Below are 17,894 nucleotides of genomic sequence, written 5' to 3' on the forward strand. Positions count from 1 at the left end.
TCTAGGGAGGTGTGATGGGGACCATCTTAGAGGGGGCTTGGAGACCCGATTGCTCCTTTGTCCCCTGACTGGTTCCCAAACCCAAGGTGATACCTCCACTTCCTCCGCCTCCTTAGCCTCTATACTAAGGCAGGCCACCTGACCCACAGGTAGGGGCTTGGGAATCGTTACTGTCCCTGGGCTGGGTGCTTGCAGCACTGTCGGTCTCTTTGGGACTGCCCCTTCGATACAGCACCTTGTCACCGGTTGTGTGACCGTGGAGTCAGGGACCTCCCCCACCGTCGTTAATTCTACGGGGGGTTTCTCCACTATCACCCCCAGTCTTCCCCCCACCTTGCTCTTTCTTGTCCTTATGGGGTGGAACAATTTAAATTGACTGATGTGGCGTTCGCATGGGTCCCACCTTAAGGGATTTAAACTGCAAATAGCTCCTGAGGCAGCCTCCAGAATGGGACCCTGCACCTGGACCGGACCAGGGTCTGGGGCTAGAACTACCCCTGCGCTCCCTTTTTCCTGAGGCTGCTCCCTGGGTAGTCATACGGGTTCTTGTGGTGTGGGTGCGGGCAGGCCCTGGCCCGTTGCCATTGCCACCTGTCCTGAGCCTTGCAAAAGGGCTAAAATTTTACTTATCTCGATGGTTCCCGGGGCAGCTGCTCCTGCCGCCGGGGTCTGACTTTCTACTGCGGGAGCCCTCTCCTGCTTGCTAGGGTTTTTACATTCCCTCTTGAAATGCCCGGCCTTCCCACACCCGTAGCATACCGGTTTCTCGTCGGAGGTCCGGGTGCCCTCATGCTTCCACTCTCTCTTAGGGGCTGCTGGCGCGATTTCATGCACCCTACCCTTAAGGGGCTTGTCCTCACCCCTCTCCCCATTACGATATGCAAGGGTGAGTTTTCTAAGGACCTCTTCCTCATTAAGGTCCGGACTCTGCGGGTCGAACCAGTGTTCGGCCTTTGCCCTAACGTGAGGGAGACAGTTAGCTACGAGGGTCTTCAGCCAGTGGGCGGTTCTTTCCCCTAAATTCCGTCTATCCCCGGGAACCCCGCATGCCTCCATATAGACAGTCCACAGTCTGTCTGCGAACATGGTGGGAGATTCCCCTGGTTGCTGCTTGGTTTCCCCCACCCTCATGAAAGGGCTCCCCAGATTCAAGCTCATCGCCTCCAGAACAGCAGTCTGTGCTGCCGCCCATGTGTCAGGTCTTCCCCCATTCCCAGAGGTCACTGTCCTGCATAGCTGTGCATCTAGGGTCATCAGGAGCATCCTTATCTGCTCCCCCTCGTCGCAGTCATTAATGCTGGCTGCCTGCTCCACCTCCATAAAATGAAGCGACGGATCCCCTTTTGGAGTTAGCCTGGGAACGTGGGCCACCATCCCCCTGAGCGCGGGTGCCCCATGAGGAATGATAATGTCGCCCTCAACCGGTCCCCTATTCGCCAGCCCCGCCGGGGGACCATACCTTCTTTGTCTGACAGGGCACATCCGCCCTACCTGGGGTTCCTGCTCCTCCTCCCCACTGTCCAGCTCTCTTGCCCCGTTGGGTAGCCCCCCTGTCCCCGGGCTAACTACCCATATAGGAGACGCCGCTATCTGGGGATACACCACTGACCCCCCTTGGACCTGCCCCTGACCGGGCGGTCCAAACCCTACCTGCTGACCCGGCCCCATCACCGGCATCCCAGGCAGCGGTCTGTCCCCATCCCATGGGGACCCACATACGAAACCAGGCGGACACGCCGCCAGCTGGGGGTACCCTGCCGACCCCCCTTGGACTTGCCCCTGAACGTGCAGTCCGATCCCCCCCTGCCGACCCGGACACGATCCCGGTGCCTCAGGAGGCGGTCTATTCCCCTTGGCCTGTGGGGAATCATCCGCTGCGAGGAGCACCTTGCCCCTTGGGGACCCCCCTGGACCTACCAGGTGTATCTGTCCCCTGACCTTGGACAAGGCCTCCTCCAACTCCGTTATTCGTGCCTGGCACGGCCCATGGGCACAGTCCCCTACTTCCTCACGAGCCACTCGGTACGCTGCCTGGATGTCCCGGAACTTCCCCTCCAGCTTCCTACACTGCTCTGTACTCCGAGCATAGAGTTCCTGGAGCCTCCGTTCCTTTTCTTTACCCTCCACTATCTGGCAGTGGAGATAGTCCTTCTCACACCGGTTAGACTCGCTTTCCTGTTTCATTTCTGCCATTTCTTCCCGCAGTCGTTCCGCTGCGCTAGCGCTGTCCCCTGCGCTGGCCCTCACTTCTCTCAACTCCTGCTCTAACTCTTCGACCCTATCCTCTGTCTTGACTACCTGCTCGGACAGGCAAACCTGCCAAACTGCCTTCTCCAAGTGCCTTTTGTGCGCCTTGCTTTCTGTCCATGCAGCCGCTGCCATTACCGGTTGCTCCGCATTGATCAATTCTGAAACCCAAGGTTTGGTGAGGTTGACCTTTTGCCACAAATACGAGGATATTCTCTCCTCCATTTTGCTTCGTTCCCTCACCCCCTCTGCCAAGTCACATACTCCAAACCACCGGGGTCCTGCCGCGGTCGCCATTGTAGAGGGTGCCATCTCCGCTACTCCACTACTGGGCCGATATCTGGGGTTTGAATATCTGTGTGTGTCTCTCTCCAGCTGGCACTGAAACTTCAGAGGCCAGGGGATGTCGCACTGGGACACTTCCACTGAAGAGAGCACTGATTCAAGCCTGCCGTTTATTCCTAACCGACAGCCTGAGACTTATATCACACAGATCTCCAGACCCCTACCAATACCCAGGTGATTCTCTCTCTTGCCGGTGGTGCAACACCCACCCGGTTCCTACTCCACTAGAGTAGCTTTCCCAAGAGAGAGAATAGGACACTGCTGTTTATTTCCTAACCAGCAGTCTGTCCTGAGTGAATCGCTCAAGATGACCCTCGATTCTTGAACCCGGAATTAAGGTGAGGAGTATTTTAACAATGACTTGGTCAGAGATCGCTGGTGAAAGATTGAAGAATTTAAACGACTCCAATTATCATCAAATCAAGGTTTATTGCAAAACCCAGGTCAAAATCATCAACAGAAGAAACACAATAAAATCTTATGCTCTAATACAAACTAAGTCTATTCAAAAGTAATATAGCGGACACAACGAAAATTCTTATGATTACACAGTTTTTAGCAATATCACAAGGCACAAAACAAGTTCCCTTCCCCAAAGCCTCAACCACTATTAAAGTCAAGGGAGTTTCGCAAGCTGCTGCAGGGTACTTACGGTCACAGGCTGCAGAGGTCAAGTCAGGGGTGCAGAGGTCGAGCCAAGAACGAAGAGCCCCCCAATCGAAAACACAGCCCCTTTTATATTGTTTTACCTGGCTTTGTCCTGTGATCGGCCAGCCCCTTTTGCATTGAAAAAGGTAAGATTTAAAGTTCCCGCTGGTCCTGCCCCCTTTGAGCCGGTCAGACCTGTCGAGATGGGAGTACCTCCCCTAGGTCCGCCTCCAGTCTGTTTTTTTGAGATAACGAGGTTGAGCTCCCTTGAAGATTTTCAAAGACTTCCATCTGCTCCGGAGATAGCTGCTATGTTGATGGGGTGTTGATTGGATTCTGCTCTGGTGGAGGCAAAGTCATTTACATTTGCATGGGGCTATGACCATCCCATTGTCCTGCTTGCAGGCAGGCCCCCTGTGTATTCCCGTGCCCCTTGGTCTGTGTTTTGATCTTATCTCGTTGTCTGGCTCCTTCTTCCTTGTAGCTCCTAGGGGGGGGTTTGTAAATACTTATGTCCCTACTCAGCTCAGCGGACCAGGCCTGCTGGGAAAACTGGTGACGTTCTCTTGGCTGAAAAGTCAGTTTACAGTCTCTGAGTTTTTATGCTTGGGCAGTTCCAAAAGGGCCGAATTGCCCGAAAACCTTACAGTCTCCATCTCAGAGTCAGAGTCTGCTGCCTCCGCCATGTCAGCATCTCTATCTCCATTCGGTTCTGTAACGACCTGCGCAGGCTTTGAGTGAGGCACCAGTGGAAGATTGTGAGGACTACCTTCCCTTGTCTCTGGTCTCTGCGGCTATAGAAATGAGCTCCGGGGGCGGGGAATCTTTTGAGGGGATAGTCTTCTGGACCGAACGTGGTCTACATGTTTGCGCTGGAGACGACCCTGGGCTTGCACCTGGTACGATATCGGGCCCGTTTGGCGAAAGATTACGCCAGGAACCCACTGGGCACCACCAGCAAAATTCCGAACGAACAGTGGGTCACCGGGCGTAAACTGCCGAATCGGCCGATGCTGAGAAAATCCCTGTCCCTGCTGTTCTTGTGTGCGGCGTACTTTTGCGCCAATGTCCGGGAAAACCATACTAAGGCGGGTGCGAAGTCTCCGGCCCATTAGGAGTTCTGCGGGAGCTACTCCAGTCACCGCATGGGGGGTGGTCCTATACGTAAACAAAAAGCGAGCCAGTCTCGTGCGCGCTCTGCCAACCCATTTGAAGCCGCATGGTATGGGGCAGTGCAGATATGGTGTATGCGGTTCATCTTCATGAACCTCGCAAACTCCTCACTCGTGGATGGAGTGCCGTTATCCGTGACCAGCACCTCGGGGAGGCCATGCGTGCGAAAGGACAAACGCATCTTTTCAATTGTTGCGCAGGACGTTGTCCCCTGCATCTTATGCACCTCTAGCCATTTAGACTGGGCGTCGATCAATAGAAGGAACATGGATCCTTAAAAAGGGCCTGCGAAATATGCATGCAAGCGTGCCCAAGGCCGCCCTGGCCATTCCCAGTGATGTAGGGGCGCGGCCGGCGGAAGCTTCTGATGCTCCTGGCAAATGGAGCAGTTTTGGGCCACCTTCTCAATGTCGGTTCGAGGCCTGGCCACCAGACATAACTCCGGGCCAACATTTTCATTTTGGTCACACCTAGATGCCCATTGTGCAAGTCTGTTAGTATCAGCTCCTGGCCTTTTTCTGGGACAATCACACGCGTCCCCCACAAAGGGATGCCGTCTTCCACACTGAATTCTGACAGCTTGGAGGAAAATGCCCGCAACTCGCCTGGGAGCTGTCTATGCTGCCCACCATACAGGACTATGTGCCGAACCTTTGACAGGACTGGCTCCGTCTGGGTCCACTCACGGATCTGTGATGCCGTGACAGGCAAGGTTTCCATAAAATTTAGGGTTGCAACCACCTCACTGGTCGTGGGGGTCGACATGGGGCCGGTCGATAAAGGCAATCGGCTCAGTGCGTCGGCATTTGCTATCTGCGTTCCTGGTTTGTGCTCCAGAGAATACTCGTATGCAGCAAGCAACAAAGCCCAGCGCGGGATCCGTGCGGAAGCAATGGGCGGTATTGGCTTATCCTCTCTGAAAAGTCCCAGCAGAGGCTTATGATCAGTCACGATAGTGAAATGGCGGCCATACACGTACTGGTGGAAGCGTTTCACCGCAAAAACCACTGCCAGGCCCTCCTTCTCGATCTGCGCGTACTTTTTGTCCGCTGCAGTCAATGTGCGGGAGGCGAAAGCTATCGGTCGCTCGGCCCCGTTCTCCATCTTGTGGGACAGGACGGCCCCAATACCATGCGGGGATGCATCACATGTGACGAGCAAAGGCTTTCCAGGATCATAGTGGGTTAGTAACCCAGACGACGACAATTGTTGCTTTACCCGCCGGAAAGCGGTTTCTTGCGGCTGACCCCAAACCCAGGTGTGATTTTCCTTTAGCAGGAGGTGCAACGGGGCCAGCGTAGTTGCCAGATTGGGGAGGAACTTCCTGTAATAGTTTACGAGACCGAAAAAAGAACGAAGATGCGAAGTGTCAGTCGGGGCGGGGGCCTGTTGAATCGCACGCACCTTTTCTGCGACGGGGTGCAAACCTTCGCGGTCCACCCGATAACCCAGGTAGACTACTTCCTTTGCCTGAAATATGCACTTTGTGCGACGTAAACGGACTCTAGCCTCCGAAAAGCGTCTAAGGACAGCCTCCAGATTTTCCAAATGTTCCTGCTCCGACGTCCCTGTAATCAAAACGTCAGCTAAGTAGACAGCAACACGTGGTAAACCTCTCAAAATGCCCTCCATAACACGTTGAAAAATAGTGCAGGCAGAGGATACTCCAAAGGGCAACCATGTATATTCATACAGGCCCCGGTGTGTATTAATCGTTACATATGGTCGGGAGGCAGGGTCCAGCTCCAACTGCAGGTAGGCGTGACTCATATCTAATTTTGTGAACGAGAGTCCACCTGCAAGCTTTGCGTAGAGATCCTCTATGCGAGGCATTGGATATCGGTCGAGTCGGGAAGCCGTATTCACTGTAAGTCGCCACACAAGCGAACTGTGCCATCTGGCTTCATTACAGGTACAATTGGTGCTGCCCAATCAGCAAAACGGACGGGCCTGATAATACCCAAACTCTCCAAACGAGTGAACTCCCCTTCTACCTTCTCAAGCAAGGTGTACGGCACCGGGCGCGCCCGGAAATAGCGTGGCGTGGCTCCTGGTTCGACTTGGATACGGGCTACGGCCCCTTTTATTTTCCCCAAACCAGGCTGGAATGCATCTGGGTATCGTCCTAGCACCTCAGTCAACCCTTCAGAAATTGTTTGGAGAATGTGCTGCCATTGCAACCGCAAATGGCGCAACCAGTCCCGACCCAACAGACTGGGCCCATGGCCGCGCACCACGATAAGTGGGAAACACCCCTCCTGGCGCACATAAACAACAGGGGTCATTGTAGTTCCTGCAATGTCCAGTGGTTCCCCCGTGTAGGTGGCCAACCTGGCCTGTGAGTCGGTTAATGTAAGGGTCTGTATACCCTGCTTGATGCGGTCAAATGTCCTCTGGGCGATCACGGAGACCGCTGCGCCAGTGTCCAACTCCATCTCAAGCGGATGACCATTGACCCGTACTGTCACCTTAATGGGGGCCACACGGGGAGCTGCCACACAATGCAGCTGCAGGCAGTCGTCCTCCGTCTCCACGTCCTCAGGAGTAGTCACCGCAGGTTCATCCATATGGAAGGTACGGCCCCTGGGCTGGTCCCAGTTACGGCCACTGGGCTGGTCCCAGTTTCGGTCGGAACGGCGGCGCCACTGGCGCCCCCAGGACTGGCGTCCGCGACGGGGTTGGCGCCTACAAGTTTGACACGGCCATGGCTCCTCATCCATTGGTTCTGGAGAAGGCTCCCTTCGGGGAGGAATGTCCGACGGCCCCTGCCGTCAGTCCAGACGTCGCCTCGCCCAAGGTACCGCAGGAGCGCGGGGGGACGTTTTCGGATGGAAGGGGTTGCGCCCCAAGGCATGCACTTCCATTCCCTGTAGCTCCTGCACTCCTCGTTCTGTGCTCTCTCGGGACAATACTATTTGAATTGCCTGTTGAAATGTCAATGTTGGCTCAGCTAACAACTTTCTCTGGGTGGCCGCATTGTTAATACCGCAAACCAAACGGTCGCGTAACATTTCTGACAAGGTCTCACCATAGTCACAGCACTCCGCAATCCTGCATAGCCTGGATAGAAAATCGGCAAGGGATTCTCCAGGGGTCCTCTCAGCGGTATTAAACCGGTAACGCTGGACTATCGTGGACGGGGTTGGGTTAAAATGTTGCCCCACTATATTCACAAGTTCATCAAACGTTTTGGTGTCCGGCGCAGCTGGGTACGTAAGGCTCCTAATCACCCCAAACGTATGCGGGCCGCAGGCAATGAGCAATATGACCACCTGGCGCTCGTTTTCGGTGATATTGTTTGCCCGGAAATAGTAACGCATCCGTTGTGCGTACTGGTTCCAGCTTTCCAGCGCAGCATCAAAAACATCCAAACGTCCGTACAGAGGCATGGTGTAATAGAAAACAACTTCCAACCTGTATCCAACAAAAAATCCAGGGAGGTGGCTTCAGCAGTGTAGACAGCTATTCACTTTAACCCTCGTTGCCAGTTTTGTAAGGGCCACGAAGAATCCAGCACGAGTTTAAGGATACAAAGTAATAACATTTATTTACAATAACATATATAACAGCAGCATCAACTTCCCTTGCTGCACACTCCTTCCTGCTGGTTCCTAAACTGGCCAGCTTTATTTATACTTGGAGTTTACTAATGGTTTCTCCACCCCCTCATTGGGGAAGCTCATACTCCCACAGGATTGTGGGATTGTCATTAGTCCCCAGCCAATGGTAAGCAGGCACGTTATAACAGTATCCAAACACCAATCTTCCAATCTTTACTGTGTCGCTCTCATTCATAGCACCACACCCTTACTTCGTCAGGCTGATGTTCCCATTATGAGAAGAAATGCAGTGGTGCTTTACTAACTGTAGGCAGACGAATAACATCCCACTATTACATTTAATTCCTTCACCGCGGACTAGTCCCGCAATCAGCTTAAACCTCTGGCATAGCTAAGATTTTGATGAGGCAGTGGAGTTTAACCAAGTGCCCACCTGTAAACTAGTAGAGCTCAGGTTGCTCTTCTTAACTGAAATAATGAGAAAGTTACAAAATTATCACATTGTTCCGATTCTCTCATGGAGACTGATACAATTCGATTTCAATTTTAAAGTAACAACTGGAGCTGGTATTTTTTTGCATTGTAGAAACATGGAAGGTGAGCTACTGAACAGAAAAGCACATAACTTTTAAAATTTGAAGAATTAAAGTGATTATTGAAATAAAAAGTAAAGCTTAAAACACACAGGATAAAAGATACACAGCTAGAAAAGATCTTAGAAGATAACCCCCTCAGAAATGCCTTTCAAAAGGTACACAATGAAACTAACATTTTGGCAACAGCCCTTATAAATTCATAACTGTAAAAATCGAGGAAATATTATCCAAATCAAGAATTTGCCTTTCATAACATACCAAAGTACATTCTACACCTTTCCAGAGCCAGACACGCTGACATGGTTTCTCCAAAGACCGATTCAAACAAAATGCTCCACAAGTTGCTTTTCTCAATTCACAGCTTTTCAGCAACTCCAGTACAAAGAAGCTGGTCTTCAGTGGGGTTCCCCTCCAGCTGCTCCACTCCAGCTGAAAATCTGTCCTTGTAGACACATTTCCCCCTTTCATGTTCTCGCTGTTCATTGTCTTCACAAATCCCTTTAAACTTTACACTTCCTTCATTTTGGATCAATAAAATTTAAAATGTCTGCTTCTGCTTACTCACAGCTCCTGTAATGTGCAAATGTTTCTTGTCACCTTTTGAACTTCTTTAAAAATGCAATAATCACATTACAATTTCAGTACTTTACCCCAAATGTAAATTTCAAACTGTTACAACCCCCACGGAGGCCTTGGAATGTGGACATAGGAGTGGAAGTAAGGCCATTCGGCCCATCGAGTCCACTCCACCATTCAATCATGGCTGATTTCAACTCCATTTACCCGCTCTCTCTCCATAGCCCTTAATTCCTCGAGAAATCGAGAATTTATCAACTTCTGTCTTAAAGACACTCAACGTCCCGGCCTCCACCGCCGTCTGTGGCAATGAATTCCACAGACCCACCACTCTCTGGCTGAAGAAATTTCTCCTCATCTCTGTTCTAAAGTGACTCCCTTTTATTCTCAGGCTGTGCCCCCGGGTCCTAGTCTCCCCTGCTAATGGAAACAACTTCCCTACATCCACCCTATCTAAGCCATTCATTATCTTGTAAGTTTCTATTAGATCTCCCCTCAACCTCCTAAACTCCAATGAATATAATCTCAGGATCCTCAGACATTCATCGTATGTTAGGCCTACCATTCCTGGGATCATGCGTGTGAATCTCCGCTGGACCCGCCAGTATGTCCTTCCTGAGGTGTGGGGCCCAAAATTGCTCACAGTATTCTAAATGGGGCCTAACTAATGCATTATAAAGATTCAGAAGTACATCCCTGCTTTTATATTCCAAGCCTCTTGAGATGAATGACAACATTGCATTTGCTTTCTTAATTACGGACTCGACCTGCAAGTTTACCTTTAGAGAATCCTGGACTAGGACTCCCAAGTCCCTTTGCACTTCAGCATTATGAATTTTGTCACCGTTTAGAAAATAGTCCACGCCTCTATTTTTTCCAAAGTGCAAGACCTCGCACTTGCCCACGTTAAATTTCATCAGCCATTTCTTGGACCACTCTCCTAAACTGTCTAAATCTTTCTGAAGCCTCCCCACCTCCTCCATACTACCTGCCCCTCCACCTATCTTCGTATCATCGGCAAACTTAGCCAGAATGCCCTCAGTCCCGTCATCTAGATCGTTAATATATAAAGAGAACAGCTGTGGCCCCAACACTGAACCCTGCGGGACACCACTCGTCACCGGTTGCCATTCCGAAAAAGAACCTTTTATCCCAACTCTCTGCCTTCTGCCTGACAGCCAATCGTCAATCCATGTTAGTACCTTGCCTCGAATACCATGGGCCCTTATTTTACTCAGCAGTCTCCCGTGAGGCACCTTATCAAAGGCCTTTTGGAAGTCAAGATAGATAACATCCATTGGCTCTCCTTGGTCTAACCTATTTGTTATCTCTTCAAAGAACTCTAACAGGTTTGTCAGGCACGACCTCCCCTTACTAACTCCATGCTGACTTGTCCTAATCCGACCCTGCACTTCCAAGAATTTAGAAATCTCATCCTTAACAATGGATTCTAGAATCTTGCCAACAACCGAGGTTAGGCTAATTAGCCTATAATTTTCCATCTTTTTCCTTGTTCCCTTCTTGAACAGGGGGGTTACAACAGCGATTTTCCAATCCTCTGGTACTTTCCCTGACTCCAGTGACTGTTGAAACATCATCACCGACGCCTCCACTATTTCTTCAGCTATCTCCTTTAGAACAGGGACTATCCAGTTCCCTGTGACCTCCACAGAATACAAACTTCCCTGGTATGAGGAAAGCCCTCATAGTATAAAAACTTGGGTTGAGAAACCCTTTGGGGAGTGGAGAGTCATTGTGTACTTTGAATAAACCTATATTGTTGTGTTGTAGTCAATATTTTCCTGCTTCTGTAGTAGAAAGATTCAACAACGCTTGTTGAGACAAAATAACAAGGCTTTATTTATGAAGAGACTGCATGCAGTAATGGTTGAAACTTGAGGTCAGAGAGCAGTTAGTGAAACTGCTGATTCCTTCTCAAGTCCGCACTTTTACAGAAAATCAGTTCAGTATTTATACATTATCATTATCAAGATTGCGTGACTACAGCTTATTCAGGAATTTGATCGGAGGTAGAAACGGAAGCAATGCCTGCTGACCTTATTGGGCTCTTTGTCACATCACTCATACCATTATCTTGTCCTTGGAGGGAACATTGAGAGGTCGGAGGAGACTTATTTCTTCCTGACCTTATCTTGTCTTATTCCTACGGCGCTGGGTTATGACGAGTTAGTCTTATCAGGAGTTGCCGAGGTCCGGTATTTTGGAATGGCTTGACTTCTCTGATCTTATTCATACTTCAAGTTATGCAGAGTTGGCCTTATCAGTCTTACAGGGGTCTGAAATGGTTAGGGCAGCATTTCTTACATTGTATCAAATATTTTGTCCAGTCTTCCCATTGACCAGTTTTCCCATCATGCCATTACTTTATTCGTACCATATCACATTTCCTCCTTTTGTCATATCATGACAACTAGTTAAATAGGTATATCCATGACTCGATTGAAAATGCATTTACACAAGCAACCAAGCAATCCTATCCCTACTAACAGAAGTAGTAACAGCATGAAGGCCTTAAAGATCCAGTCAAATAATCTGTGACCCAACCACCCTAGCCAACCCGGCGCGTTATATTCACTGCCAATTCAGCGGCAATCTCTTGAATTTGAGCAGCCTGTCTCTTAATATGGTCAGCCAGTTTAGTGATATTTTCAGAGCCATCTGGAATATAAGTACAGCACTCCTGACCTACGTTAGCGCACGTTCCTCCCTGCGAGGCTAACAGATAATCCAAAACCTGTCGATTTTGTAATGCCACGGTCCGGACAGCCACTAGCTCAGCTGAGACCTCAGCCAGTGCCTGTCCAGTTTCCCTGGCTTCTGCTGCCGTTACGTTCGCCAGTTGTTCCAATGCTGAGGCCATGTTGATCAGTTCGTTGGTTGCCTTGCCCGTTCCATACAAGGGAAAGGCCATCATAAAGAACTGTTCCGTTTTAGAAATAGTCCTTTTTGCTCGCAAGGGGGAGTGCTTAAGGGTGGGTAGGTGACGCATTTGAGGTATGACATATCCCAAAAAGCAGGATCCTGTCCAATCAATGAGAAGCCACGGAAATGCTTTAGTGCCGCATATGAAATAGGTCCCATTATAGGCCGTAAAATCATCAGCTAATGTCATCCGGGGGATTGGGGATCCTGTCCCCATGAACTGTTAGAGATTATATTCCACACCCTGGACCAATCACAGTTAAACATGCCCTTGCTGGATATGCCTGGTACTGGTCCTTGCCAGTCAACTGTAAGGTTGCACCTACTTTGCCCCATTAACTTTCCTTTCCCTGATTTATTAAAACACATGGAACCTTGAACATTATACGAGTGGACAGTGAGGGAGGGTGGAGTCAAGGCATGATTATAGGTAGGTTGGTACGAAGCTGAAAATGTAGTCATGTCATAGCCAGCAGATCTGCATATTTCCATATCCCCTCTATCTCCCCTGCTCCCTGTTTGATTTTGTCGTAAAATCCATTCAACCGTCCAGCAAGGATTGGAGAGGTATTCCTTCCCTCGAATGGACGGGGATGTGGGTACAAACCCAACACTTGCTTACATTCAATTTTTCGGCATAAAGATATGACATATTTAAATAGGTATTGGAAGGCAGGTCTCGTTTAGTTCATTTTTTTTACTACCGAGTGGCCATTAAGGCTAAATAGTCCAGAGAGTCCAAAAATTATACTGAAGGTCTTCATTCTGTGTTCTCGTCTGGGTTGGAGACTATCTTCTTGCAATCGGATAGATGTATCCAACTTGAACGTCCTTCAAGCTTGACGGACGTCGGTGTAGTCAGTAGTACGAGGAAGTGTCCGCTCCAGCATTGTCCTAGTTTCTTTCTGTCCAAGTTTTTCACCAACACGTGGTCTCCGGGTTTGATCACTGGATATCGAGGGACGGCTGTCCCTGCCGTTACTGGGAGATGTGCCTGTTTCACCTGTGAGTGGAGAAACTTCAGAGAAAGTGTTACTTGCTTTAAATAGTTCTGCATTTGTTCCATCACATGGAGGTCTACTCCCTCTAGGGGTTTTTCATCGGCATCCCAGGGAGTCCTCATTGGCCGACCATAGACTATCTCTGCAGCTGACAGTCCGGTCCGCGAATGGGGAGTCACTCGCATGTGAAACAGTGCCAATGGTAATACTTTTAGCCAATTTAACCCAGTTTCTTCAGTTAATTTAGATAATTTTTCTTTTAAAGTCCCGTTGGCTCCACAATTCCTGCAGCCTTCGGGTGATACGCGCAGTGCAGTTGCTGTTTAATTACGAGTGCTTCGCACAATTCAGTATTGATCCGAGCCACAAAATGTGGTCCATTGTCTGAGCTCACCATTTTGGGTACCCCAAAACGAGGAATGACCTCCGTTAACAACAACTTCACCACCGTATGTGCCGTACAATTAGTGGTGGGGAAGGCTTCAATCCATTCACTAAACACATCGATTATTACTAAACAATATTTATAGCACTGTGCTTTTGGCAATTCGATAAAATCAAACTGTATACAGGCAAAAGGGCCACCTGGCAAGGGAGTGGTTCCTGGAGGGCATTTAATGCCTTTACCCTTATTATGTTTCATGCAAATGACGCATCGATCCAGCCGCGTTTGTGCTGCTGTATTCAAATCTGGGTGCCACCAAGTTTTTAGGAGTAGCTGTACCATTCCCTCCTTGCCAAGAATGGTACAAGAATGCAAATAATCAATAAGTACCGGCAATAAAGAATTCTGAATACAAACTTGACCAACGGGAGTAAGCCAGAGGTCTCGGGTCAAGGAGTGTGAACACCCCATTGACTTCCATAGTGTGCGCTCGGAATCAGAGGCGTCCCTCTGTAAATTTTGACCTTCAGTTATCTCTGGCATGCCCTTCGTTCCTAATGCAGGTACCTGGTTTAGAGCCTGATTAGCCCCACTGGGAACAATCAGAGAGGCTGATATAGCCGCAGCCTTAGCAGCTGAATCAGCACGGGCATTTCCTAATTGAACAGGAGTGTCCCCCTTTGAGTGCGCTGCACATTTAATAATTGCCAATTTATGGGGAAGCTGAATAGCATCGAGGAGATTTTTAACCCAAAGAGCATTTTGAATGGGAGCTCCCGCAGAGGTGAGAAAGCCTCGCTGTTGCCAGAGGCGGCCAAAATCATGGGTCACGCCAAAGGCATACCTAGAATCAGTGTAAACATTAGTACTTTTATCTGTGGCCAAAATACATGCTCGAGTAAGGGCGAATAGCTCGGCTTTTTGTGCAGAGGCAGGGGTCTGGAAGGCTGCTGCTTCCTGCACGTCAGTGTCGGTTACCACGGCATATCCCAACTGGGATGCCAGTGAGAGAAATGGAGGAACTGCCATCAACATAAAAAATTAGATCTGGATTATCAATAGGTCGGTCCACTAAATCCGGGTAAGGAAGTGATTCTGAAGCAAACAATCGTGTGGCGGGTCCGCAAGGTAACCGGGGGGCTGATCGAGGAACACAGCAGGATTTAAGGTAGAACAGCAATGAAAAGAGAGGTAGGGGTTTTGCAATAGTGAAACCTCATAGCAGCTCAAGCGTGCTTGTGTCAGATGCTGGGTTTGCTGAGACGTTAGGAGAGCCACAATAGAGTGCGAGGTCTGCACTTGTACTGGCTGGTGAAGGGTCAGATTAGAGGCTGACTGTGCTAACCATGTTAGCCCCTCTCTACCTACTGTTATAAAAGGGCCAACCATGGGATTGGGCCCAGACTCAGTGGACAGCTTTCTCTGAAGTAAAGTGGCAACTTTCATCCTCCAAACTGTTGACCCATTTTGACCCATCCAACCCACTCCTTCTGACATGCGATACCACTCCTTATGGGGTTGGGGCCATCCTTGCCCACTGCATGTCGATGGTTCGGAGCATCCCACAGCATTCGTGTTCAGGACACTTGCTGATGCAGAGAGGAACTGCGCGCAGATCGAGAAGGAGGGTCTGGCCGTCGCCTTTGAAGTGAAAATATTCCATCACTATGTCTACGGGCGTACGTTTGCAGTGTTCATAGGCCGTAAGCCCCTATTGGGTCTGTTCAAGGAAGATCAGGCAGTTCCCCACATAGCATCCGCTGTTATCCGGCTTTGGGCCCCGTTACTGGCCATATTCATGTATACGCTGGAACACCATTCAGGGGCAAAGATTTCCCACATTGACACTTGAGCCGCCTTCTCCTCCCCAATAGGCTGCCGATGCCAGCATCAGCTGCCAAAATTGTCGTGCCCTCCATTTCATGGACTCCTTGCCGATCACAGCATCTTGCATCCAAAGTTGGCTGCAAGTCGGGGAGGGGAGAGTTAAGTGTATACTTTGAATAAATCTCAATTGTTTCTTCCAGCCAACCGTTCCATTTCTATTCACTCTGCGCGAATTCTATACAAGCCTATTCTGTTTAGCTATAAACTAAAACCCACTGTAAGGCCTCATTACAATACAAAGAGGCCTTTACTCTTTCATCCCTTAGATGCCACAGACAATTTGACTCAAAAACCTCTCCTTTGTTTAATCCTGGACACACAGACACAGCTTTCCTTATCTACACAGAATATATTGATAATGCCGCCCAAAAATATGAAATAAATGCATATCATAATGGAGCTTCCAGTGACATGGCAAGTTTTCGCAGTTTAAGATTTTACTTAAAACCAAACTAAAATCATCATTGACTAAACACGATTTTTGCAGGCAAATTATGCTTTGAACCTCAGAACCAGTGGACTGACAGTAGGATTTCACAATCCACTAGGTAATTTGAACATTCTGAATTCTCCCTCCGTGTACCCGAACAGACGCCGGAATGTGGCGACTAGGGGCTTTTCACATTAACTTCATTGCAGTGTTAATGTAAGCCTACTTGTGACAATAAAGATTATTATCTCCCTGATACGGGCTTTACATTAAAATCAGTGTTACTGGTTAATGAACAACAAATATGTTCATATATTACTTTATGATTATAATGGAGAAATTAAAGCAAGTTAATGATGCAAATGAAAAATCTGACCATATTAACTGCAAAAACAGAAATTGCTGGAAATACAGATCAGAGGATGCCGGAGTAATTCAGCAAGTCTGCCAGCATCTATTAGGAGAGAAACAGTTAATGCTTTGAGTCCTTTGACTCTTTATTAGAACTGGCAGCAGCGTTAACATTTCAGGTCAATGACCTTTCAACCATACGGACTTTCAGGCTATCTATTTTCTGTTTTACTCTTTTGTTTTGTATCTTGCTGTAACTTGTTTAACTTTCAATCTACAAGCAAATAGGGAAGGTATACAGTTAAGTTCTTGGACTGACCACTCAATTACTATCAGTTTCTAAGAGGTTACTTATATTGCAATGAAGGTAATATGCCAAAAGTTTTGATTTATTATGCAATTGGCCACACAGAAGCATAAATATATTATGACTGAAGTCTAGAACTTTGTGCTTGAAGAAAGTTAATGACTTAGGCTACCAGACTTAACTGGAATTTTAATTTGCATGATTTATCACAGCGTGGAACTACAGGGATTTATGAAAATCATCCATAAATTAAGCCAAGAAATTCTGCAAAACAGAATATAGTAAAGAATTATGTTGCTGAGTCCAAGCTTTGACAAGAGGATGTTAAGTGTAGTTCACTATTATTCCGAAAATAACTGACTGCTTGAAATAAAATTATTCTCTCTCATGTATTACTTCCAGGCAGCTGAAGTGAAAAAGTCATCCAACAACTTTCCTGACTACTATCAAGCTGTACAAGTATTGTGTATTGATTCAGTGACAGTCAATGACACCGGACGTTTCATATGTTTTGCCAAAAATGGTTTTGGCGTGTCAAATATTTCAGTGTTTCTACAGGTTGTAGGTAAAATACCTCATTACATTTCTGAAAAAGATAAATGTTACTGAAATAGTGGATTCTGAGTTTGTATGATCTGGTTAAAAAAGGCCTATGTAAAGTGTTTTTTTCGCACAACACAATTTCTGTGATGTAACTAAGGTATGAAGTTATCCAAAGTTCACTTGAAAACTTAATTCAGTCACAAACTAACTCTGCAGAATAAGGCTTTATTTGTTATAGTTAATTGTTATCCTGTGGGCTAATATAGCTCGGATATTACTGTGACTGGTTAGGTTGACTCTCTAGCACAGAAGCATGTCATTTGGCTCAACTGGTCTATGTCTTCATTTATGCTCCACACAAGCCTCCTTCCACCTGTCTTCACTTAACCTTTAACATTCTTTTATACTCCCTTCTCCCTTATGTCTTACCTAGCCATTAAATCATTTAAGGAGAAGCGCAGTGTGCAGTGTACAAAACATAACACGTCAGTGTTAAATTTCTCTCTGGTGTTTAGAAACATACGGCGCGATTCTCCTAAAAATTGACTACGGGCACGATTCTGCGACACTGTTCCGCCAGGCAAAGATCTGGGGGCAACAGGTGAATCATGTGAAAGCCCCAAATCGGGCTCCCCGCCAGGCTGATTGTGAGTCATTTGACTTGCTCCGCCCAGTGTGGTCTGGATCTCGCTGAACTTCATTTCTCCAGAAAATGTTGCGTTGATGCGAAGCAAGTTCAAATTTTCACTGATGCAAACATGACAATGTGATTAGGAATCAAATAGTTAAACGTTCTGCTCCATGAAGCTCTGACTTGATTGCTAAGTTCCTGGTTGTACTGTCCTTGAGGCTTCTTCTTCCAGTTGCCACTGGTGCAGTACAACTCACAACGTAATAATTAA

General features: G+C 48.1%; 1 protein-coding gene across 2 annotated transcripts in view; it reads left to right on the forward strand.

Annotated features, from left to right (window-relative positions):
• kita (KIT proto-oncogene, receptor tyrosine kinase a) overlaps nucleotides 1-17,894 on the forward strand; it is a 186,888-nt gene that overhangs the window by 113,272 nt on the left and 55,722 nt on the right. For both annotated transcript variants that reach the window (XM_072496779.1, XM_072496778.1), the window contains exon 5: nucleotides 16,852-17,014. In XM_072496779.1, coding sequence (XP_072352880.1) covers nucleotides 16,852-17,014 — 163 coding nt within the window. The remainder of the gene's footprint in view (nucleotides 1-16,851; nucleotides 17,015-17,894) is intronic.

The sequence above is a fragment of the Scyliorhinus torazame genome, chromosome 3 (assembly GCF_047496885.1).
Source record: "Scyliorhinus torazame isolate Kashiwa2021f chromosome 3, sScyTor2.1, whole genome shotgun sequence".
NCBI classification, from domain to species: Eukaryota; Metazoa; Chordata; class Chondrichthyes; order Carcharhiniformes; family Scyliorhinidae; genus Scyliorhinus; species Scyliorhinus torazame.